This window comes from Heterodontus francisci, chromosome 10 (assembly GCF_036365525.1).
Source record: "Heterodontus francisci isolate sHetFra1 chromosome 10, sHetFra1.hap1, whole genome shotgun sequence".
Taxonomy (NCBI): domain Eukaryota; kingdom Metazoa; phylum Chordata; class Chondrichthyes; order Heterodontiformes; family Heterodontidae; genus Heterodontus; species Heterodontus francisci.
Genome location: NC_090380.1, coordinates 45,221,949 through 45,247,591, shown reverse-complemented (window position 1 = coordinate 45,247,591; position 25,643 = coordinate 45,221,949). Strand labels below are relative to the sequence as shown.

Below are 25,643 nucleotides of genomic sequence, written 5' to 3'. Positions count from 1 at the left end.
AACACACACATTGAAATATCCTGTGTGACCTCAGTAAGAGGTAGAAATAAACTTAATTAGTTTATGGGGTTGTTGATGCAGACAAATCGGCTCCGGAGGTTGCTTTAAGGCACCATAAAAATGGCAATTATGGAAAATGGACTCACAGGAACAAGAGGTCAAGCAAACACAATTATAAACATTTTGACCATATAAATGCTTACAACTTCAGAAAATAGGGGGTTTCCAGGAAAACATTAAGTGGAAATGGTAATTAAAGATATGAATTTTAAACATAAACAGGAAGGTCACATAAATGCTGGAAGTCAGATGACTCCTTAGAAATAGTATAAAAATGAGAGGTTTTGAAAGCAAAGTTTAGGGGTGTTGTATCCTCAAACAACACTTCCCATCCCATGCCTTGCTTGGGGGATTTAAGGTAAAGGTTTACTTTAAATTTTGATGGATATTCTAGGATAATTTTGCAGTAGCATTAGCAAGGTTAAACATTTGGATTCTATGTTAGAAATAAGAATGTATGTTACATCTCAGTAATATTTGATGTTGTGATATACTTATCCAATTAAGAAGTTTATTACAAGTTAAATTTTTAATAAATCTATAAAAGTTAATAAATCGTCTCATGTAGTATTCTGTATACAACTACAAGAACACCCTCTCCATGTCTCTTTAATTGGAGAGAAACGTATTGAAGAGAGTTTCCCAGACCCTTATAATATCTGAGATACTTATGACTTAAAAATAAATATTAAAAATAGGCTATCCAAAAGATGATAATATTCTCTGTTCTTTGAGGGAAAGCTTGTACAATTCTTTGGACCCAAATAAGTGTCTGAGAATTTGTCTGGTTTGAACTTGATTAAAGGAGATTCATAGGGATGTAATCCTAGAAACATAGAAAAATAGAAGCAGGAGTAGGCCATTCGGCCCTTCAAGCCTGCTCCACCATTCAATATGATCATGGATGATCATCCAAACTCAGTATCCTGTTCCCACTTTCTCCCCGTATCCCTTGATCCCTTTAGCCCCAAGAACTATATCTAACTCTTTTTTGAATATATTTAATGATTTGGCCTCAACTGCTTTCCGTGGTAGAGAATTCCACAGGTTCACCACTCTCTGGGTGAAGAAATCTCTCCTCATCTCAGTCCTAAATGGCCTAACCCTTATCCTTAGACTGTGACCCCTGGTGCTGGACTCCCCCGCCATTGGGAACATCCTTCCTGCATCTAGTCTGTCCAGTCCTGTTAGAATTTTGTAGGTTACTATGAGATCCCCTCTCATTCTTCTAAACTCTAGCGAATACAAGCCTAATCGACCCAATTTCTCTTCATACTTCAGTCCTGCCATCCCAGGAATTAGTCTGGTGCACCTTCGCTACACTCCCTCCATAGCAAGAACATCCTTTCTCAGATAAGGAGACCAAACCTGCACACAATACTCAAGGTGTGGTCTCACCAAGGCCTTGTATAATTGCAGCAAGATATCCTGATTTGGTTTAGTCCCTATAACAGGTTAAAGTCATAAATCACTTCACCAGGAGGAGCAGGGTGACCTATCCCAGCTCCACTGCCCTCCTGAGAGCCATTGCAGGCCTGCAATCAGCCCCCCTTCCGTGCTTCTTCTCACTCCCCTCCTGAGATTTATTTAAGGCCCATTGCTAGCAAAGCAGGTGGCCCAAAATTCACTTATTGAATCTGGTGAGATGCCTGTGGAGGTGCAACAGTCACTGGCAGATCATCATGAGTATTTAGATGAGACTCAAGGACCAATTTCTCAGAATTCGTTGAGCCTCCACCATCAGGCACAGAAATTATTTGGCCCCCAGAAACTGTCTAAATTAATTTATAGGCCTCTGTGTTCTACTGCTCAACTAATTAACAAACCATATCACAAGATTACCTCCAATTCCATGTGCTTCAAGTTTTTACATTAGATATATGGCAGAGGAACCAGCCATTCGGTCCAACCAGTCCACACCAGTGTTTGTGCTCCACTCAAGCCTTCCCCCAATTTTGCTCATCTAAATCCATCATCACAACCCTCTATTACCTTCTCCCTCATATGTTTGTCTAGCTTCCCCTTAAGTACATACATACTATTCACTTCAACCACTCCCTGTGGTAGTGAGTTCCACATTCTCACTACTCTTAGGGTAAAGTAGTTTCTCCTGAATTCCCTATTGGATTTCTTGATAACTACTTATTTTGATGGCCTTTAGTTATGCTCTTCCCCACAAATGGAAACATTCTCTTTGCATCCACTCTATCAAAACTTTTCATACTTTTAAAGACTAGCTCACTAGAACAGTCAGAGGGAGATAGAAGAGCAGATATGTAGGCAAATCTCTGAGAAGTGCAAGAACAATAGAGCAGTAATAGTAGGAGATTTTAACTACCCCAATATTAACTGGGATAGTTTTAGTGTGAAAGGAATTGGGGGAGCAGAATTCTTGAGGTGCATTCAGGAGATCTTTTTGGCCAGTATGTAGCAAGTCCAACAACAGAGGGCGCAGTTTTAGGAAATGAAGATGGGCAGGTGGAAGGAGTGGCAGTGGGAGGGCATTTTGGTGGTAGTGATCATAATTCAGTCAGTTTTAACATAATTATGGAAAAGGACAGAGATAGACAGGAGTTAAAGTTCTCAACTGGGGCAAGGCCAATGTTACTAAACTGAGGAGTGATTTAGCAAAAGTGGACTGGAAACAGCTACTTGAAGATAAATCAATGTCAGAGCAGTTGGGAGGCATTCAAAGGGGAGATTCAAGGGGCTCAGAGTAAACATGTTCCCACAAAGAAAAAGGGTGAGACAGCCAAATCTAGAGCCCCATGGATGTCAAGGAGCTTACAGGGTAAGATAAGGCAGGAAAGGAAAGCTTATGTCCGACACTGAGAGGTGTACAGAAAGTGGAGGGGTGAAATCAAAAAGGAAATTAGGAAAGCAAAAGAGAGGGCATGAAAGAATATTGGCAAGCAAAGTCAAGGTGAACCCAAGATGTTTATCAATACAGTAAGAGTAAGAGGATAACTAAGGAGAGAGTAGGACCCATAAAAGACCAAACAGGTAGGAAGGAAGATGTTGGTATGGTTCTTAATGAATACTTCACGTCTGTCTTCGCAAAAGAGGGGGGAAGATGCAGATATTGTAATTAAGGAGGAGGAGTGTGAAGTATTGGATGTGATAAACATAGGGAGAGAGGAAGTATTAATGGGATTAGCATCACTGAAAATTGATAAACCACCAAGGCCAGATGAAATGTACGCCAGGCTGTTAAAAGAAGCAAGAGAGGAAATAGCAGAAGGTCTGACTGTGACTTTCCAGTCCTCACTGGATACAGGTGTGGTGTTGGAGGATTGGAGAACTGCTAACGTTGTACCTCTGTTTAAAAGGGAGCGAGGGATAGACCGAATAATTACAAGTCAGTCAGTCTAACCTCCGTAGTGGGCAAATTATTGGAATCTATTCTGAGAGACAGGATAAACTGTCACTTAGAAAGGCACAGATTAATCAAGGATAGTCAGCATGCATTTGTTAAGGGAAGATCTTGTTTGACCAACTTGATTGAATTTTTTGAAGTAACAAGGCCGATAGATGAGGGTAGTGCAGCTAATGTGGTCTACATGGGTTTTAGCAAGGCTTTTGACAAGGTCCCACATGGCACACTGGTTAAAAAAATCTAATCAAATGGGATCCAGGAAAATGCAGCAAGATGGATACAAAATTGGCTCAGTAGCAGGAAACAAAGGGTAATTGCTGGCAGGTGTTTTTGCAATTAGAGGACTGTTTCCAGTGGCGTTCCACAGGGCTTAGTACTGGGTCCCCTGCTTTTTGTGGTATATATTAATGATTTGGCGTAAATGTAGTTTGCAGATGACACAAAGATTGGGCGTGTGGTAGATAGCGAGGAGGAGAGCTGTAGGCTGCAGGAAGATATTGATGGTCTGGTCAGATGAGCAGAAAAGTGGCAAATGGAATTCAACCCGGAGAAGTGTGAGGTGATGTATTTGGGGAGGTCAAACAAGGCAAAACAATATATGATGAATGGAGAAATACTGAGAAGTGTAGAGGAAGTGAGGGACCTTGGAGTGAATGTCCACAGATCCCTGAAGGTAGCAGAACAGGTCAATAAGGTGGTTAAGAAGGCATATGGAATCCTTTCCTTTATTAGTCGAGGTATAGAATATAAGAGCAGGGAGGTTATGCTGGAACTGTATAACTCATTGGTTAGGCCACAACTTGAGTACTGTGTGCAGTTCTGGTCACCTCATTGCAGAAAGGATGTAATTGCACTAGAGAGGGTACAGAGGAGATTTATGAGGATGTTGCCAGGACTGGAAAAATGCAGCTAAGAGGAAAGATTGGATAGGCTAGGGTTGTTCTCCTTGGAACAGAGAAGGCCGAGGGGAGATCTGATTGAAATGTACAAAATTTTGAGGAGCCTGGAAAGAGTGGAGGTGAAGGGCCTATTCACCTTAGCAGAGAGGTCAGTAACTAGGGGCCATAGATTTAAAGTGATTGACAGAAAAATTAGAGGGGAGATGAGGAAAAACTTTTTCACCCAGAGGGTGGTGGGGGTCAGCACTCACTGCCTGAAAGGGTAGTTGAGGCAGAAACCCTCAACTCATTCAAAAGGAGTCTGGATATGCACCTCAAGTTCTGTAATCTGCAGGGCTGCAGACCAAATGCTGGAAGGTGTGATTAGAATGGGTGGATCGTTTTTCAGCTGGCACAGACACAATGGGCCAAGTGGTCTCTTTCTGTGCCTTAAACTTTCTATGATTCTATGACCCCTATTAGGTCACCCCTCAGACTTCTTTTTTCAAGAGACGGGACACAGCCTGTTCATGCTTTTCTGATATCTATACCCACACATTTCTGGTATCATCTTTGTAAATCTCCCCAGCACCCTCTCCAGTGCCTTTTACAATATATCGACCAGAACTGCACACAGTCGTCTAAGCATGGTCTAACTGAAATTCAATACAGGTTTAGCATAACTTCCCTACTTTTCAATTCTATCCCTCTAGAAATGAAGCCGAGTGTTTGGTTTGCTTTTTTTTTTATAGCCTTGCTGACCTTTGGCACAACTTTTAGTGATTGATGTATTTGTACTCAGAGATCCCTGACTCAACCTAGACTCGCACCTTCCAAGTAATAATTTACCTCCCCATTCTTCCTACCAAAATGTACTAGCTCAAATTTATCTATGTTGAACTTCATTTGACAATTATTTGCTCATTCTGCAAGTTTATTAATGTCTTCCTTCAATTTGTTGCAGTCCCCTCAGTATTGACTATCCCTCTCACAATTTGATGTCATCTGCAAATTTAGTAATTATGTTTTTGATTCCAAAGTCCAAAACGTTAATGTAATTTGTGAACAGCAGTGGTACCAGCACTGATCCTTGTGGAACACCACTTTCCAATTTCTGTCACTCTGAATAACTACCCTTTACTCCCACTCTCTGCTTTCTGTTTTGAAGCCAGCAAGCAATCCATTCTGCCACTTGTCCCCTGTCTCCACATTCTCTGACCTTATTCATTAGTTCACTATGGAGCAGCTTTCCGACAGCCTTTTGAAAATCACGATAAATTACATCTACTGCATTAAAATTATCTACTCTCTCTGTTACCTCCTCAAAAAATTCAATAAAGTTTGTCAAACAAGACTTTCCCTTTTGAAATTCATGCTAACAATTAATTATTATATTTTTCGTTTCTAGATGTTCTTCTATACTCTCCTTTAGTATGGATTCCATTATTTTTCCGATCACCGAAGTTAAGCTGACTAGTCTATAATTCCCTTGGCATGTTCTATTCAGAACATTTTTGATTTTAGTTAACAAAGTGACTCCTGAGTTATCGCGGGCATCATCAATGTGTGCGAACATTTGCCAGCCTGCCAATATGAATGCGCGCAGGTGCACGCATGACACCATCACGCAATGATATCCTCATCCCTCAATAGCTGTCTCCATTCACCCGAACAGTACTCCACTTCCTTCCACCATCCCTGCTTCAATCACCGCTTCACCCAGCTTGATCCCCGCCACACTGCTGCCTTCCCTCAGCCACTCGCTCCAGACCTCACCATTGCTTCCCCCCCACCTCCCCTCAGCTGATTGTTCCCCACTCCTCGCTTCCCCCAACCCCGCTCTCAGGCTGCTCACTCCCTGCTTCCCCCACCCCCTCCAGCCACTAGCTCCAGGCCGTGTCACTTTCTCTCCTCTCAGCCACTCGCTTCCACATCACCCCATCACCCCTCACGGTCTGCTTTACTTCTTTGGGCGGCGCAGCAGGGAACGATCAAATGTGGGAGCCGAGAGGAGGGAAGCAGCGCGGCCTGGAGCTAGCGGCTGGAGGGGGTGGGGGGGGAAGTGGGGAGCAAACGGCCGGAGAACGAGGTGCAGGGGGGGAGGGAGAAGTGGGGAGTGAGCAGCCGTGGGCAGAGGGGAGCGGTGAGGCTGAGCGAGTGGCTAAAGGAAGGCAGAGGGGAGCAAGTGGCGACAAGATGGGTGCAGGAGGGAGCAGCAAAGAGAAGAGCAATGGCAGAAGGGAGTGGGGGACTGTTGTGGGTGGATGAAGGCGGCGATGGAAGCCATTGAGGGGATTTTCATGTTGGATTTGTTTTTTGTAATAAATTGAGCAGCGCCATCTTTAATCCTGGCAGCTGCCTGAACAATTGCAGACAGGCTGCATTTGTGCATGTGCTAGTACTGCGCCACAGTGGTTGCGTTGTCAGCAAATGCAGCCTTTTGTTGAACAGAGCCTTATCAAAAACGTACTGAAAGTTCATATAGACAATTCCTTCTCCACCATGTCAGTGACCTCCTCAAAAAATTCAACTAGCCAGATATGTCCTAACCTTCACCGATCCATGCTGTCTTTCATCAACTTATACTTGTCAAAGTGCTCAATCTGCTTTACAATTATGACTTAAAAGTGCATTAAGAATGCAAGGTTTCATATAATTGCAGACCTGCAATTTCCACACAGTGCTTTGAAATATTTAATTGGAAATTCTTTTAGTCCTTCGCTGCTCATTGTAACGTTGTATGAAACACTGCTGCCCTCGAGTGGCTTCAACAGATGTAGGCACATAAATTAGAAAATATAAGCCCTGATTTTAACTCGGGGCATGGTGCGAAGTATGGGGGTGAGTGGGAAGTGCTCATGATGACCCCAAAGTTAACTCCTTCCTCATTACCGAGTTCCAGTGCCATTTCCTGCTCAAACCTGGTGGGAATTACTAGTTGTCCAGTGGGCAGAGCAGGATTTTGCCCAAGTGGCGGCTGCCACTGGGGATCCAGGACAATGGTTCCCAGCACTATGGCAAGTAGTGAGGGGAAGAGTTCTGAGGCAAACAGAGTCAAGGGAGCTAAAGGAAAGCCTGAGAGATTCAAAGCTTTCTTGTGGGGCCTGGAGGAACACTGCTACTTCTCCCAGCTCACATGGAAACCAAAAAAAAAAGCATCAATGATACTTCCAGAACATAGGAACATAGTTGCAGGAGTAGGCCATTCAGCCCATCGGGCCTGCTCCGCCATTCAATACAATCATGGCTGATCATCCACATCAATGCCTTTTTCCCACACTATCTCCACATCCCTTTATGTCATTGGTATTTGAAAATCTGTCAATCACTGCTTTAAACATACTCAATGACTGAGCTTCCACAGCCCTTTGAGGTAGAGAATTCCAAAGATTCACAACCCTTTGAGTAAAGGAATTTCTCCTCATCTCTGTCCTATGTGGCTTCCCCCTTATTTTGAAATTGTGTCCCCTGGTTCTAGACTCCCCAAGCAGGGAAAACATCTCACCTGCATCTACCCTGTCATTCCCTTTAAGTATTTTGTAGATGGTAACCCCAATGCCCACTGCTTCCTGTTGGGCATGGGGTTGGGGTGGGGTGGGAAGTGTTCAAATCGAGATTTATGGAAAACGGTTAGTAATAGCAGTTGTTGGCCTACTTCCTTAGTTACATTCACAGACTAGAGGCAAAGTATCCAGATTCAGCCGAGCAGTCAGCGAAATAATTCACACTTAGGTCTGTTTTTCTCCCCAGTGTTTTCCACAATTTGGCACCTATGCCTTTGAAGAACATTCAAAAAAATGGAATGAGAGCAAGCCATTTGGCCCATAAGATTCAGTCCTTTCATGGACCATGTACACTGTACCATAATATGGACCCTACCCTATCCATTTAATCTGAATTCTGATGAAAGATTGTTTGTTTCTCTGTCCATAGAATTGGCCTGACTTGCTGAGCATTTCCAGCACTTTCTAGTTTTAATCTTTAAATTTAACATAGTTGTGCCTATTTTATGGGCCTAAAACAGTGGCAACAATATCCAACTTAGCAGGACAGAGGCCCACAGCCCAGGTGCATGAGAGTTCTGTGCCTTTTATTCAAGACAGCCTCCTGCACTCATTTCTGCACCCAAACTCCTACATTTGTTTTACTTAGAACTTGCAACGCGCTTGCTCCAATGGGCATTTCTGGGCCATGAGCAGCCTAACCAGTGCTCCTCCTGGCTCCAGGAAACAATGACCTACCTCTACCAGCCCACCTTAGCTCCTGCCTCCTAATCTCATAATTCTCAATAATGAAAGTATGTCTTCGGAAGAGGTAAGAAACAAACATTAGATTTGAAAAAAAAACTTCATATTTATTCAATACTTACTTCTGTAGGACTGAATAATAATTTACATTTTAGATTCTCTTTCGCTCCTAGACCCACAACATACAATTGAGGATTCAATGAATCTTGGCTTCCATCTGCAGATAAAGATGAAGATTAAAATTAAAGCACTCCACAGCCTTGCTTACACAACTAAAGTGAAAACAAACCATGCACCTCTACTTTAATCCATTTATATTGTGGTGTAGGCGTCTGTTAAGTTGAAGTTAGACAAAAATAAAGCCCCTGATATTTTTGTGTGGCACAGAAGGAGAAGGAGAGTGTGGTAGTTGGGGTGAACTCAAAAAATTTCGGGAGCACAGTATTTAATGCCAGGACCTCAATAACACTTTTTTCTGCTCCATTTTCTGCCTGGCTGCAGGACAGACTGACTGTCTAACTCTCTATTGGGCAGGAAAGTCAGCGGTAGAAAGCTGCAGCTGAGGACTTTTGGGGATAGTCCCCAGCAACTGGAAAAGATCTGGGGTTGATAGATATGGCAAACAGGAAAGCCTGGAGGGGAATCAGGAGAAATTGTGGGGCAAATGGACAGGATGGGAAGAGTCAGATCAGCAATTGGAAGGTGGGTGTTTGGGAACAATTGCAGGGTTTTTGGTGGGGTAGGGGGGAGGTTGTTCCATCAATTGGAAGAGAAAGGCGACTGAGCGGGATCGCAGGGCAGAAGGGAGGGAACAAAACAGCAATCATAAGGTTGCGGGGGGGACAGTAAAGATTGTGGGGCAGAAGGGGAATGGTCAGACCAGCAATCAGGAAGCAAGGGGATATCAGAATAGATTTTGGGGTGGGGGGGAGGAGGTGCAGATGCTGTTGGGGGTGTGGCATGACCAGTATTCAGGGGACTGGAAGAGGTCATGGGCAAAAAGCTCAAGATCACAGGTTTAGAGGGCTGGGGTTGGTGGATCGCAGCAGTGAGGAGAGGCCACAATGGACAGAAGGTTTGCCTAAGAGACCAGGGAAGGTACTCCTGCAATTCCTGGCTCACAAGCAGTGCTCTAAAAACCACTTACCCGCTTGATCTGGCTGCTCTTGTCTCCACTTTGCTGCCAGGTTTTCTGGCCAGCCAGCAGCAAATTTGATTCAGGCTCCCAAATGAACCTGATTTAAATGTTATAATGAGGTGTCCCACTTCTCAAGAAAAGGACACAAACATAGCATGCAGCCTGTCAGTGGGTTGGGGGGTCACGTGATCACGTTATGCAATTTATTATTTTTAACCCCCCGCTCATCCCCCAAAGACTCTTTTTTCCCCAGTGTAGCATCCTTGACAGACTGGGAATAAAATAAGAAATGTGATTTCACACACTCTTGTAGAAAGCAAGGATTAAGATTGTAAAAAATAGGCCATTCCAAAAATAGTTGAAATATATATAATTTCTGGTTACCTGTTATGGACAGAATTGAGTAAGAACTTTCCCTTTTCTGTCAATAATCAGTGTGTTTTGAAAAGGAAGGTGTGTGTGTTTCTTAACCCCTGAGCGTATGGCCAATTTTAATAACCAGCAGCATGTTTGACGTGAGTTTAAATAAAGAGGATTATTTTTATTCACATGTTCACCCCAAAAATCTAATGCTACATCACACACTCACCACTCACATGCACGCACTTGAGAAAAAACGCTGTTAAAGTGGATAGTGCACTTTAACAAATTCCAAGGAATATTTAATAAATCATGTGATTTGGCTCGAGCTGAGGGAAAGGCATGCGTTGTGGGCCCGGTGAAGAAGGCGTTTTCACTCCTGCAATGTAGTTAGGTGGACTCAATAGCCAGAATTGTATATTGAAGTCATTGGCAGGATTCTCTCGAAGAGGTGGATTTTCAGCAGGTTATGAAGTTAGCTGCTTGTAGCCTCATTCGTAGATGGTTAGTTTTCTGCACTGGTGGACTTAAAAAGGAACAGGTTTAGAGACTCTCAGATGTTATAGTCTCCAGCTCTTTTAAGGCATGATGGTACTGCCTTGGCTGCTTTTTGCTTTTTCTGCAGTCTGTATTTTAAATATTTTTAAAAGGAGCCCAGCATTGTTGCCCCACCATCTGACTTCTCACAGTTTCTTTTGCAAATATGGTGAGGGTCAAGAATGATTAGCCTCATCATGTTCTGAGGAAGGTTAAGACAATCACCATCTTTGTTTCAGGAGAAAACCATTCAATTCAGGAATGTCTCCCTATGGTTTCAGGATGGGCGTTGATGACACCTCTAAGGCTGGAAGGTATTCTTCTGTCCTTTCAGACAGTGAGTCAGTTCTTGAATACTCAAGCCAAACAACAGCTGAACCTCGGTGGCCATCTTTGCAGCCCATGTCCACTTTTAATGTCCACTGTGGTTCATTTAAAACAAAAGGAAAATTCAGTTCCAGAAGATGCTATGGTGAAGATAGTCCATATTTAAAGTTATGAATAGGATGTGCCTGTACTGGGCATGACATTACCCAATTCACAAATTGGGAGGAAGTAGGATATAAATATTTTTTGTGATTCATTCTCAGCAAATGAGGGTTGCTGCATTTATTGTCCATCCCTACTTGCCCTTTAGAAGTTGATGGTGGGCCTTCGGCTTGAATAGCTGTAGCCTCCTTGTTGAAGGTCCTCCCACAATGCTGTTAGATACAGAGTTCCAGCATTTTGACCCAGTGACAATGAATGAATGCTGATACATGTCCAAGTCAGAATGGGTTGTCACTTGGTGGGAAACTTAGAGTTAATGTTGTTCTCATGCAACTGCTGTCCTTGACTTTTAGGCAGCCATGTTTCTAGGTTTGGGAGGTGCTGCCAAAAAAGAGAGTTGATGTACAGTATCCTGTAGATAGTACACAATGCAGCTACGGTACACCAGTGCTGGAAAGAGTAGATAGGCGGGTGGATTAAGTGCCAATCAACAGATTGCTTTCTCCTGGATGGTGTCAAGCTTAAGTGTTATTGTAGCAGCACTCATCCAGGCAAGTGGAGAGTATTCCATCACTCTCCTGATTTGAGCCTTGTAGATGATTAAGAAGCTTTGGGGAGTTAGGAGGTGAGCCACTCACTGCAGAATAGCCAGCCTCTGACCTGTTCAATTAGCCACCGCATTTATCTGGTTGCTCCATTTGAGTTTCTGGACAATAGTGACACCCAAGATGTTGATGGAGAGCGACTCAGTGATGTTAATGCCACTGAATGTCAATTGTTAGGCTCGCTCTTATTGAAATGGTCACTGCGTAGCACTTCTGTGGTACCAATGTTATTATCCACTTATCAGCCCGAGCCTGGATGTTGTCCAGGTCATGCTGACTGCTTCATTATCTGAGAAATTGTGAATGGAATTGCCCATTGTGCAATCATCAGCAAACAGTACTTCTGAGATTATTATGCATCTAGGGCTGGAGCACATGTCTTCGACAGCTGGAATGTTGTCCAGGCCCGTAGCCTTTGCTGTGTCCAGTGCACTGAGCCATTTCTTTGTGTCACGTGGAATGAATCGAATTGGCTGAAAACTAGCATCTGTGCAGGTAAGATTCTCAGGAGGAAATCTTACTGAAGATGATTGCAAATGCTTGGATGACCAGATCTGTTTTGAACTGTTAGATCTATTCTGAATCTATCCCACTTAGCACAGTAGGAGTGCCATATCGCACAATGGAGGGTGTCCTCAGTGTGAAGGTGGGACTTGGTAAATTTGTGTGGACAAGTTCAAGTAGGCCCTGATATGTTGGTTCTCTCATCACCGGCCACAAGCATATTCTGGCAGCTATGTCCTTCAAGACCCAGTCAGTGGTGGTACTACCAAGGCACTCTTGGTGATGGGCATTGAAGTCCCCTACCCAGAATACATTCTGTGTTCTTACTACCCTCAACATTTCCAATGATGTTCAACATGGAAGAGCACTGATTAATCGACCTCCATCTATCCACCAAGTCGGTGCAGTCAATACCAGAACTTGTTCTGCCATATTTGACCTCCTGCTGTCCAGCTCTCTGAATGGAACTCACTTATAGTCCGCCAAGTAAATTATGCTTGGTAATGTCTCTTTGTCTCTCAACCAAGGAGACCATGTTGCCCCTTGATCCTGATGGATGTTCCATCTTTGTTGCCTCCTCTGCTCTTCATCACGACCTCCTTCGCAAAGTTCATGATATCCCCTCTGGTGGTCACTTAAACCTACAATGGTGGATCACCTTTAATCTGTTGCCGGGCGGTATCAGTAGAGAATGACATGCGTTTCCATCTCAACTACCGTCTTCCCTGCCCTACGCTCACCACAAGAATCCCCCTTCTTAGTCAGCTCACTGTCAGACCACGAGAACACCAAAAAGTTGATTACACAGGAAAACTACCCCAAACTCTCTGAGGCAGCAAACAGCTTCTGGTCAATATTAACTCATTCACTAAGCAGGTAGAAACAATCCCCACTTGTCGCTGTATGGCCCTCGCAACTGTGTAAGTAATTGTGGATCAAGTCCTTTCGAGGTGGGGCATGGAACTGCTAATTGATGGAGATAATGGTATATCGTTTGTGGAGCAGGTCAAAAAAGAAATGTGTACAATGCTGGAGATAAAGCAGAAATTCCATATACTGTATCACTCCTAGGCATCAGGTTAGATGGGGCGAATAAAACATACCATCAAAACCATGCTGATAAAGGTGGTCGAGGAGACAACAAAAGATTGGCACATGAAGGTACCCCTGATTTTAATGGTGATCCAGAGAATCATCATCTTGTCTACAGGGGTAACTCCCTTCAAGGCTATGACAGGCCACCAAAAGCAGCTTCTGGAACACTTTTTTTTGTGCCCATGATGAGTCTACAAAAGGTTAAATATAGCGGCTCACCACCACCTTCTCAAGGGCAATTAGGAATGAGCAATAAACGTGGATATAGGAAGTATGATCAGTAAGTTCGCAGATAACAAGAAAATTTGTGGTGTAGTAAATAGTGAGGAGGAAAGCCTTAGATTACAGGATGATATCGATGGGCTGGTAAGATGGGCAGAGCAGTGGCAAATGGAATTTAATCCTGAGAAGTGTGAGGTGATGCATTTTGGGAGGACTAACAAGGCAAGGGAATATACAATGGATGGTAGGACCCAAGGAAGTACAGAGGGTAAGAAGGACCTTGGTGTACATGTCTATAGATCACTGAACGCAGCAGCACAGGTAGATAAGGTGGTTAGGAAGGCAAAAGGGATACTTGCCTTTATTAGCCGAGGCATAGAATATAAGTGCAGGGAGGTTATGATGGAGCTGTATAAAACGCTAGTTAGGCCACAGCTGGAGTACTGTGTACAATTCTGGTCGCCACACTATCGCAAGGATGTGATTACACTGAAGAGGGTGCAGAGAAGATTCACCAAGATGTTGCCTGGGCCGGAGCATTTCACCTTTGAAGAGAGACTGGATAGGCTAGGGTTGTTTTCCTTAGAGCAGAGAAGGCTGAGGGGGGAACCTGACTGAGGTATACAAAATTATCAGGGGCACAGATAGGAAGAAACTTTTTTCCCTTAGCGGAGGTGTCAATAACCAGGGAGCACAGATTTAAGGTAAGGGCAAGAGGTTTAAAGGGAATTTGAGGAAAAAATTTTCAGCCAGAGGGTGGTTGGAATCTGGAACACACTGCCTGAAGGGGTGGTAGAGGCAGGAACCCTCACAACATTGAAGAAGTATTTAGATGAGCACTTGAAACGCCATAGTATACAAGGCTACGGGCCAAGTGCTGGAAAATAGGAATAGAATAGATATGTGCTTGATGGCTGGCACAGACATGATGGGCCGAAGGGCCTGTTTCTGTGCTATATAACTCTATAACTCTATGACAACACCCACAATGCATGAATTACTAAAAGCAAAATTACCTGCAGCAGGTGTTCAGGTTAAATCTGATTTAAATTGGTTAAATGATATGGAATAATCAATTTCCAAATTTTACAGCTGATAAACAAATGAGGGAGAAATTCATTCACATAGCTCCACTTCGAGTGGCAGTACGCAAATTTACAACAATTCTCTGGGGGCAGGCAGTGCCGCAAACGAATTCCTCCCCGCCATGAAGCCTTGGAAGTCTAAAGAGAACATGGACTGGTGGAAGCCAGGAAAGTACAGTTCAGCAAATTATCCCAGGAAGTTATGCAGTCAAAGCAATCTTATACCTGGACTTGTCGTGGTGGCGATGTCTGTAATGTGGCCCGACCCGACCCGAGTCCGAATGCCAGACCCGGAAGAGCGACCCGACCCAACCCGAACCTGACACATGTCGTCGAGTCCCATCGGGTTCGGGTCGGGTAGCCATGCTTTACATTGCTCAGCAACTCTATCCTTGGCCATCATTTGCCCTTTCTCCTTGAGTCACCTCTTTTCCACTGTTTTAAGTTCTCCTCTATCTAGTAGTGTATGCCTTTTAGCTAAAACCACAAGTTTAAATCACAACTTTAAAGTTCCCTGTGCTCAGCTACTGCCCATCCCCCAACCCTCCTGTTCTTTGTCTTTCACTGACCTCTGGAGCTCTGCTCAAATTTGGCTTCCCAATTCCTGGACTTATTTGCCATCAGGACGACACTACTCAACTGCACTACATGTAAGACTTGAATGCTGTGGCTCTGATCTGCTATTCAATTACTTCAAATATTAGGATAATTTTGTCTCACCTTCATCTCTCTAGTCCCTAAAATTCGGAATTCTATCCCCAAACCTCTCCACCTCTTGACCTCTTTTTTTAGGACATTTCTTAAAATCTATCTCTTTGACCAAGCTTCTGGCGACCTGTTCTAATATCTCCTTATGTGGCTTGGTGTACAATTTTGTCTGGTAACACTCCTGTGAAGCAACTTAGAATGATTTACAATGATAAAGATGCCATATAAATGCAAGTTTCTATTATTATTCTACCACTTTGTTCATATTTTTCTCCAGTTTACCTTTCTTAGTTCCATCCTCATTCCCTCATAGTTGCTTTTTCCAACCTATTATTGTGGACTTTGTACTAACTCTATCAACCACAGTCTTAAACCTTATATTGTAATCACTACTCCTCAGATGTTCTTTCATGCTTATTTCTCTTCTCTGTTCTGATGTATTTACCGTTAATAGGTCTAGCAGTGCTTCCTCCCAATACGTTGCAGAACTTACCCGGGAACAGGCTATTTTAGATTTGGTAATGTGTCATGAGGTAGAATTCATAAGAGATCTTGTAGTTAAGAATCCTCTAGGGGGAAGTGATCATAACATGATAGAATTTCAAATTCAGTTTGAGGGTGAGCAACTCAGGTCTCAAACCAGTGTCTTCAACTTAAACAAGGGCAATTACAGAGGTATGAAGAAAGAGTTGTCTAAAGCAGGCTGGGAAAATAGACTAAAGGGAAAGTCAGTAGATGAGCAGTGGCAGACTTTTAAGCAGATATTTCATAACACTCAGCAAACATTTATTCCGGTCAGAAGGAAGGACTCGATGAGAACAATGAACCACCCCTGGATAACAAAGGAAGTTAAGGAGAGTATCAAATCAAAAACAAAGGTGTACAATGCGGTTTAAAGCTAGTGGTAGGCCAGAGGATTGGAATTTTTTTAGAAACTAGCAGCGGATGACTAAAAAACTGATAAAGAGGGAGAAAATTGATTATGAGAGTAAATTGGCAAGAAATATAAAAACAAACAGTAAGAGCTTCTACAAGTATAAAAAAAGGAAGAGAGTAGCTAAAGTGTGGGACCCTTAGTGGATGAGACTGGAGAATTAATAACAGGGAACAGGGAAATGGCAGATAACTTAAACCAATATTTTGCATTAGTCTTCACAGTGGAGGACACTATAAACATCCCAACAATAACAGATGAGCAAGGTGTAAATCAGAGGGAGGAACTTGTAACAATCTCTATCACGAGGGAAATGGTGCTTGACAAGCTGATGGGACTAAAGGCAGACAAGTTGCCAGGACCTGATGGCCTGCATCCAAGGGTTTTAAAAGAAGTGGCTGCAGAGATAGTGGAGGCATTGGTCGTAATATACCAAAACTCACTGGATTCTGGTAGGGTACCAGCAGATTGGAAAACCGCTAATGTGACATCCCTATTCAAGAAAGGAGGGAGACGGAAAGCAGGAAACTATAGACCAGTTAGCTTAACATCTGTCATTGGGAAAATGCTAGAGTCCATTATTAAGGAAGAAATTGCAAGACATTTAGAAAAACAAAATGCAATCAAACAGAGTCAACATGTTTTATGAAAGGGAAATCATGTTTGACAAATTTGTTAGAGTTCTTTGAGGATATAACAAGCAGAGTGGATAAAAGGGAACCAGTGGATGTAGTGTATTTGGATTTTCAGAAGGCATTCGATAAGGTGTCACATAAAAGGTTATTGTACAAAATAAGAGCTCAGGGTATTGGGGGTACTGTGTTGGCATGGGTTGAGGATTGGCTAACACACAGAAGGCAGAGAGTCGGGATTAATGGGTCTTTTTCAGGTTGGAAAGCCGTAACTAGTGGGGTGCCACAAGGATCGGTCCCAGGGCCTCAACTATTTACTATCTATATTAACGACTTGGAGGAAGGGACAGAGTGTAGTGTATCCAAATTTGCTGACAATACAAAAATACGTGGGAAGGCATGTAGTGATGAGGACAAAAAATCTGCAAAGGGATATAGATAGGTTAAGTGATTGGGCAAAAACTTGTCAGATGGAGTTCAATGTGAGAAATTGTGAGGTCATCCACTTTGGTAGGAAGAATAAAAAGGCAGATTATTATTTAGATGGAGAAAGACTACAAAATACTGCAGTACAGAGGGATCTGGGGGTTCTTGTACATGAAACACAAAAAGTTATCATGCAGGTGCAGCAAGTAATTAGGAAGGCAAATGGAGTTTTGGCCTTTATTGCTAGGGGGTTAGAGTTTAAAAATAGGGAAGTCTTGTTACAACTGTACAGGGTGTTGGTGAGGCCACACCTGGAGTACTGCATTCAGTTTTGTTCCCCGTATTTAAGGAAGGATATACTGGCATTGGAGGCAGTTCAGAAAAGGTTCACTAGGCTGATTCCTGGGACGAAGGGGTTGTCTTATCAAGAACGGCTAAACAGGTTAGGCCTTTACTCACTGGAGTTTAGAAGAATGAGAGGTGATCTTATTGAAACATTTAAGATTCTAAGGGGAGCTTGACAGGGTAGATGTTGAGAATATGTTTCCACTGGTTGGGGAATCTCAAACTAGGGGACATAGTTACAGAATAAGGGGTCACACATTTAAGACTGAGATGCGAAGGAATTTCTTGTCTCAGAGGGTGGTAAATCTCTGGCATTCTCTACCTCAGAGAGTTGTGGAGGCTAGATCACTAAATGTATTTAAGGAGGAGGTAGATAGATTTTTGAAATCTCAGGGAATCGAGGGATATGCAGAGCAAGCCCGAAAGAGGAGTTGAGGCATGGGACAGTTCAGCCATGATCTAACTGAATGGTGGGGCAGGCATAAGGGGCTGAATGACCAACTCCTGCTCCTATTTCTTATGTTCTTATGTTACCAGATAGAGCAAAAAGTAAAATCGTGGATTTTATCTGGGTCTGCCCCTCTGGATCTTTGTGATTCTTCCTATTTCTCCGGAGTCCCCTGTGGTCTCAAACTCCTGCTACAATATCTCAGATAATTAGAGAACTTTGCTATAAAGTGATCAAAAATGAAACTGACTGTAATTCAAGTCTCAGAGAAAATATCAGAGTGATAAGCATGAAGATAATTAGCAGGTAAATCTTATTAATCACTGCCAATATTACCACAGTGATAACCATTGTTAAATCTGCCACTGCCCAAAAAAGCTTGCATGCTTAATACGAGTGGTGCCTTTATAATTGGCTTCTCTGGTAATGGCAAATAGTGCATGTTATTTGCCCAATATAGGTTGCTGCCCATGATAGGCGAGCATGGTGTAACTGGATTTGGTGTGACCAATCCTTTCCTAACCTTTATCTCAATCCATATGGATTCTGTTTCTACCATTCTATTAATTATTGGCTACTGCCATTATGTTATTTCTGATTAACATAGATACCGCGCCACCCGTTCTTCCTTCTTAATCATTTCTAAATATATTATAGCCAGCAATATTTAACTGCCAACGATTTACTATTCTGCAGCTATGGGCTGAATTTTATTTTCTCCCCCATGGCTAGTTTGAAGGTGAAGAGAGCACTTAATCCGTCAGGATGGTGGCAGGTGGGGACCCCACCACCTTCCCACCTCCACCCCAATTACGTCCGTGGCGGGCAAACCTGTGGACGGCCTCCCCGCCCCGCTGCCAATTGAGGCCCTTAAGTGGGCAATTAATAACTAATTAAAAGCCTCTTCCCGCCGCTGCCAGTATTAGCCCAGCGGTAGGCAGACCAATCACCACGCGGGGAGCTGGCAAGCAAATCCATGCTCCAGGGTGGGGTGGGTAGGGAGGTGTCCCTCATTCAAAGGCATAGTGCCTGATCAAGGGACCTGCCCTCTGAAATGGGGAGGCCCACTGAGAGCCACTGCCCTGCCCTTGCTGCCAAGCCCCCGACAACCCCCACCCCCGCAAAACGCCTCCTGCCATCACTCACTTGTGGCCTGGGTCCACTGACAATCCTGGGCCTTGGGAAGGTGCATTACCAGCAGTAGCCACTGCCTCTGTGGTGGCTCCAGTTGATCAACGTGTACGCCCCGGTTCAATGCAGCGAGCGCTCCCACTGCTGCTGGCGATGTCCAGGCCAGTCATCCTAGGCGGTGACTTCAACTGCATCATTGATGCAGCTGGACAATCCAGCAGAGACGACAGCAAACTGGACGCTACGTCCAGATTCCTAATAGAAACAGTAAAAGATGCCAAACTGCACAACGTCTTCAGCAAACCTGCAGACGGAGCGCAGCGTAGATACACATGGTCAAGATCGGGCGGGTCTGCCCGTTCCAGGATTGACTTCCTTTTTGTGTCATGTGCTGTCACGGTCAGATCCACCGATGTCAAGCCGGTGTTCTTCTCCGACCACTGCCTCTTACTGGCCAACTGTCACTTTCTGGACGACCAGCGGGTTGGCAGGGGGATATGGAAGCTCAATGCTACACTGCTAACCCCAGAGAACGTTGAGGAGCTCAAAAGGGATTACAAAGGTTGGAGGACCGTGAAGCCCCTCTTTGAGTCTCCAGTTCACTGGTGGGAAGCGATCAAGGAGAACATCAACAGGTTCTATATCCTCAAAGGTGTTCAGAGGGCGAGAGAGAGACAGAGGGAAATGTCCCGACTCCAGAAAAGTATGCAAAATCTGCTCCGGCTGCAGTCGATGGGGGTCGAGGTCAAGGAGGACCTCCAAAAGGTGAAGAGCCAGCGGGCCTCGCTCTTTGCCACCGAGGCCTCCAAGATCATCTTCCGGTCCATATTACATCTATTTTCTCACTTCTAATTCTTGCCTCCAATTCCCCAGTTATAGATGCTCTGCACGTTGCTATGCTCGCAATTTAATATGCTCTTATTTTTCATTATTACTGTTTTATTTTTATCAGGTATTTTACTTCCTATAATCATTTTTTTTCCCTTAGTATTTTTATTAACTTATCTTCGTTTGTACTCTGAACTTTTCTCTCATTCCTTCTTTTTCTTATCTTTAGGTTACTATTATGTCCACCTGAACCCTCTTTGATGCAATATTCCCTGGGGGTAATCCATGAAATCTGAAATGACTTTAACAGAAGCCATTTAGGGGGCAGTGATCATAGTATCCTAAGGCTTAGGTTAGATATGGAAAAAGGACAAGAAGCCATCCAGGGTAAAAATAATTAATTTGGGGAGGGCCAATTTCAATTGGGTGAGAATGGATCTGGACCAGGTAAATTGGAATCAAAGATGGGCAGGCAAAACTGCAATTGAACAATGGGCTGCCTTTTAAAAGAGGGGATAGCTCAGATACTGGTAAGCTAAATTCCCGCGAGGGGGAAAGATAGGACAAACAAAGTCAGAGCTCCCTGGATAATGAAAGAGATAGAAAGTAAGATTCAGCAAAAAAAAAGGGTGAGTATGGCAGATGTCAGGTTGATAATACAAGTGAGAACCAAGCTGAATATCGAAAATTTAGAGAAGTGAAAAATGAATTAAGAGCAGCAAAGAGAGAGTATGGGAAGAAAATGGCAGCCAAGATAAAAGGGAATCCAAAAGTCTTCTGTAGGTATATAAATAGTAAAAGGATGGTAAAAGGAGTCGGGCCGATTAGGGACTAAAAAGGAGATTTACACATGGAGGCAAAGGGTATGGCTGAGTACTAAATGGATACTTTGCATCTGTCTTTACCAAGGAAGAAGATGCTGCCAAAGTCATAGTGAAAGAGGAGGTAGTTGAGACACTGGATGGACTAAAAATTGATAAAGAGAAAGTATTAGAAAAGTTGGTTGTACTTAAAGTTGATAAGTCACTAGGACCAAATGAGCTGCATCTGACAATAAGGAAGTAAGGGTCAAAATTGTGGAGGCACTGGCCATAATCTTCCAATCATCCTTAGAAACTGGGGAAGTGCCAGGGGACTGGAGAACTGAAAATGTTACACCTTTTTTTTGAACAAGGGTATAAGGATAAACCCAGCAACTACAGGCCAGTTAATTTAACCTCAGTGGTGGGAAAGATGTTAGAAATGGTAATTCAGGACAAAATTAAGAGTTACTTAGACAAATGTGGATTCATTATGAAAAGTCAGAACAGATTTGTTGAGGGCAAATTGTGTTTAAGTAATTTGATTGAGTTTTTCGATGGTTGATGGTTGAGGGTTGATGAGGGTAATGTGGTTGATGTGGTATTTGGACTTCCAAAAGGGCTTTGATAAAATGCCACGTTACAGGCTTGTCAGCAAAATTAAAGCCCATAAGACTCCAAGATCACCCCAGTGTATCCAGACATTCACTCTCCTTCCCAGTGTAATCACATACCAGTTACCCTAATGTCTGTCATCAGGAAAATGCTAGAATCAATTACTAAACAGGTAGTAGCAGGACATCTAGAAAATCATAGTACAATCAGGCAGAGTCAACATGGTGTTTTGAAAGGGAAATCGTGTTTGACAAATTTGTTAGAGTTCTTTGAAGATGTAACAACTAGGGTGGATAAAGGGGAACCAGTAGACGTGCAGTATTTGGATTTCCAAAAGGCATTCGATAAGGTACCATATAAAAGGTTACTACATAAGATAAGAGCTCATGGTGTTCGGGGCAAAATATTAGCATGGTTAGAGGATTGGCTAACTAACAGGAAACAGAGAGTCAAGATAAATGGGGCATATTCAGATTGGCAAACTGTAACTAGTGGAGTGCCACAGGGATAAGTGCTGGGACCTCAATTATTTACAATCTATATTAATTACTTGGAAAAAGGGACTGGCTGTATTGTTGCCAAATTTGCTAATGATACGGAGATAGGTGGGAAAGCAAATCATGAGAAGGACACAAGTGTCTGCAAAGGGATATAGATAGGTTGAGTGAGTGGACAAAAATTTGGCAGATGGAGTATGATATGGGAAATGTGAGGTTGTCCACTTTGACAGGAAGAATAGAAAAACAGAATATTATTTACATGGAGGGAGACTGCAGAATTCTGTGGTACAGAGGGACCTGGGTCTCCTTGTACATAAATCACAAGATGTCAGCATGCAAGTACAGCAAGTAATTATGAAGGCAAATGGAAAGTTGGCTTTTGTTGCCAAGGGGATGGAGTATTAAAGTAGGGAAGTCTTGCTACAAATGTACAGGGCACAGGTGAGACCACACCTAGAGTACTGTGTATAGTTTTGGCCACCCCATTTAAGGAGGGACATACAATTGGAAGCAGTTCAGAGAAGATTCACTGGGCTGATTCCTGGGATGAGGGGTTTGTCTTATGAGGAAAGGTTGAGCAGGTTGGGTCTAAACTCATTGGAGTTTCGAAAATTGAGAGGTGATCTTATTGAAACGTGATAAGATTCTGAGGGGGCTTGACAGGGGTAGATGCTGAGAGGATGTTTCCCCTCATGGGGGACTCCAGAGCTAGGAGACACAGTTTCAAATTAAGGGTCTCTCATTTAAGACAGAGTTGAGGAGGAATTTCTTCTCAGAGTGTTGTTAGTGATTGGGATTCTCTTTTCCAGTGAGCAGTGGAGGCTGGGTCATTGAATATCTTCAAGGCTGAGTTAGACATATTTTTAGTTGACAAGGAAGTCAAGGGTTATGGGGGAGAGGCAGGAAAGTGTAGTTAAGGCCATGATCTTATTGAATGGCAGAGCAGGCTTGAGGGGCTGAATGGCCTACTCCCACTCCTATTTCTTATGTTCTTGTGTTCTTAAACCTTGTCTCCAGTGTTAATAGACCTTGGGATCTCCCCCCACTCCACCCCCACAACTTTCTGGCAACCCATAATGCCCCTTAAATACTTCAAACTAGCACCCACCTCAGTGCTGAAATATCTAGGAACCTTAAGCTGATGAGTCCCACACTCAACCCAAATACTCCCATATTGTGAGGCCTTCCCCATAGTGTTACCCTACTTCATGACTTAGGATTCCAACTCCTAACACCATCCCTACAGTACTGTCAGATTCCAGGAATTCCCCAAATTCCACCAACCAGTGATATTAAATTTCAGGTTTCTTTCCACTGAATCTCCATATGCCAAAACCATTTCCCAATCATATCAAATCCAGAACCTGCCCCCACCTCCTCACCTCCCACCACAACCAAATAACTACTGTTAAACACCTCAGGGGTGAAATTGTTCTTTTACCCATAGCGCAAAATAATGAAATTGGCAGTTTATTTTGCATCACGTCCAATTTTCTACTCCAGTCATATTAATGTCCATTATTTTGGTACTGAGAAAACAGATAGCAGAAACATGAATTTATAATGGCAAGAGCTGACATGAAGTGAAGCAATGCAGATAACACATACACACACACACGCGCGTTGGGCTTGGACTTGTTTTTTCCCCACAGAGTTGCGCTGCTATTCTGTGTTTATTTTGGATTGCGCAGTCTGAAAATGTGTAGTATATCTATTTTATATGTATACATGTGCATACTATGCATGGCATGACACACTGGAAGTCAAGTTGCAGAGGTGTTACAGGAAGAGGTGTTAACGCCTAGCTTTAGTCGAGTTTCCAGAGTTGAGTGCTAACCTGTTGGGTCTCAAACTGCTTTTGGTTTTGTTTCACTCATCTGTAACGAACTCTGGCTATGTGATGGGTAATGAAAATGTGATCAGCATGTATACTGAGAAGATCAGGCTTTGAGGCCAAATGACACCCAAAGCACTACCATTAACAGTCCAAAATACAATGGGCGAGAAATTCAACCTTGTTTCACTCGTTTCATTGGGCGAAACATTAAGGATATAGGGAGGAATTTCGGGTTGTGATCTCCCACGCTTGATCTTCCCAGGAAGTGCAGCAGCTGCCACACTGGAAGCCGGCAACTTCTAGGTGTGCAGGACCCCCATTTGAAGCAAGGATTAGGTGCTTTGCATATGCAAATCGGGTCCTAATGCCAGCTGTAGGATCCCAACAGAATTTGGTCAGCAAATAGGCAAAATCTACATCACACACACTCAACCCAGTTGTTTTGGGCATTCAGCAGCCTAACCAGCACTCCTCATAGGGACCACTGGAAACCGCTCCAAAAAGGTGAGGCAAACTTTTAATACCTTAATTTCTGTGGAGCCAGGAGGAGCAGGTATGCTGGTCCTCACAGGGTATACCTGTGGAGGGACCAGTCAGCGGTGCTGATCCTAATGGGTCAGATCCTGACCAGCAAGCTCCATTGGGACTCCCAACTGGCAACTGCATGTTTACCAGTTTCATGTAAACAAAACCTAAGGCCCAATTTCAACCGAACCTCAGGCAAAGCAATTCTGACACTAATTCTGTGCCGGAAAATGTGGCAAGTTGAATTCCTTTCCCTATGAGTCAAGAAGGATGGAATTAGAACTGGCATGAACATTCTATTTAACTCACTTCTTCATTTCTTTAAAAAAAAAGATTCCCTGACTATATGGAATAAGTCGTATAAACAGGAAGTAAAGCCTAGGGAAGTATTTAAATAACAAGTACTCTCCCTGCAGTCCCCTTTTCTTTATGTTTCCATTTGTTACTATTTCCATAGTAATGAAGCACAATGAAAGTTTGTATATTACTTCAGTTGAATATGATTCCACATTACAGTGCAGAATAAAGAACATATTCGTTTCAAATCACACATACTCAATAAGCATTGCAGCTAAAAACAATAAATGTTTCCCTCATGCTACTCCAAAAGTCACCACATTATAGCAAAAAAATTCTTCAGGAGTACTCCTAATCTCACGCCATAATGTCAATGGGGGAAATTGGTGGAACCCCCAGTCAAATGGTATAAATAACTGAAAACGTCCATTCCCCTGAATGGCCACTTTTCTGAAAGTTCTCCTGGTTTTTCACTGGAACTCAGGAGAAAATCCACAGCATCGCTATACTCTCTTAATAATTTAAGATCAATGCCATTGATAGAAAAATGAATAACTCCACAACCTGAGTTTTGTTAAATATACCTGCTGAGGCTTCGAACTTCAGTGCGAAATCTTTGTACTTAGAAAGGTCAAATTCAAGCTTGATATGTGATTCAGTTAGATTCAGTAAAGTGAATGGAATCATGCAAGTAGAACCACAGTAAACACCATAGAACATAAAATATTTCTGCAGATAAAGAAAAAAGTTACATTAAAACCTAAATTAAAAAAGACAAATCATAAATTATTGAAACAACCTATTGAACATTGTTGAAAGTAACATATTTTTCTTAAACTTTAAGGAATATAGTAGCATTTTGGTATGAAAATGATAACTAGAAAGTATTACAAAAATTTCTAGGAAAAAGCTGCATCAAATTTTTGTCCAGCATCTAGGAGGAACACTGCCAATACGTCAATGTTTTTAAAGGGCAAGGTAAGATTTCCACATGTTTTGATTGCCATATTTCTATTTATAA

At 42.9% G+C, this 25,643-nt stretch overlaps 1 protein-coding gene across 3 annotated transcripts in view; it reads right to left on the bottom strand.

Moving 5' to 3' along the window:
* The window catches only part of LOC137374438 (cilia- and flagella-associated protein 47-like), a 777,638-nt gene that overhangs the window by 610,761 nt on the left and 141,234 nt on the right, over nt 1-25,643 (bottom strand). For all 3 annotated transcript variants that reach the window (XM_068040550.1, XM_068040552.1, XM_068040551.1), the window contains 2 exons: nt 25,207-25,351; nt 8,684-8,778 (listed from right to left, as the gene is read on the bottom strand). In XM_068040550.1, the coding sequence (XP_067896651.1) occupies nt 8,684-8,778; nt 25,207-25,351 (240 nt within the window). The remainder of the gene's footprint in view (nt 1-8,683; nt 8,779-25,206; nt 25,352-25,643) is intronic.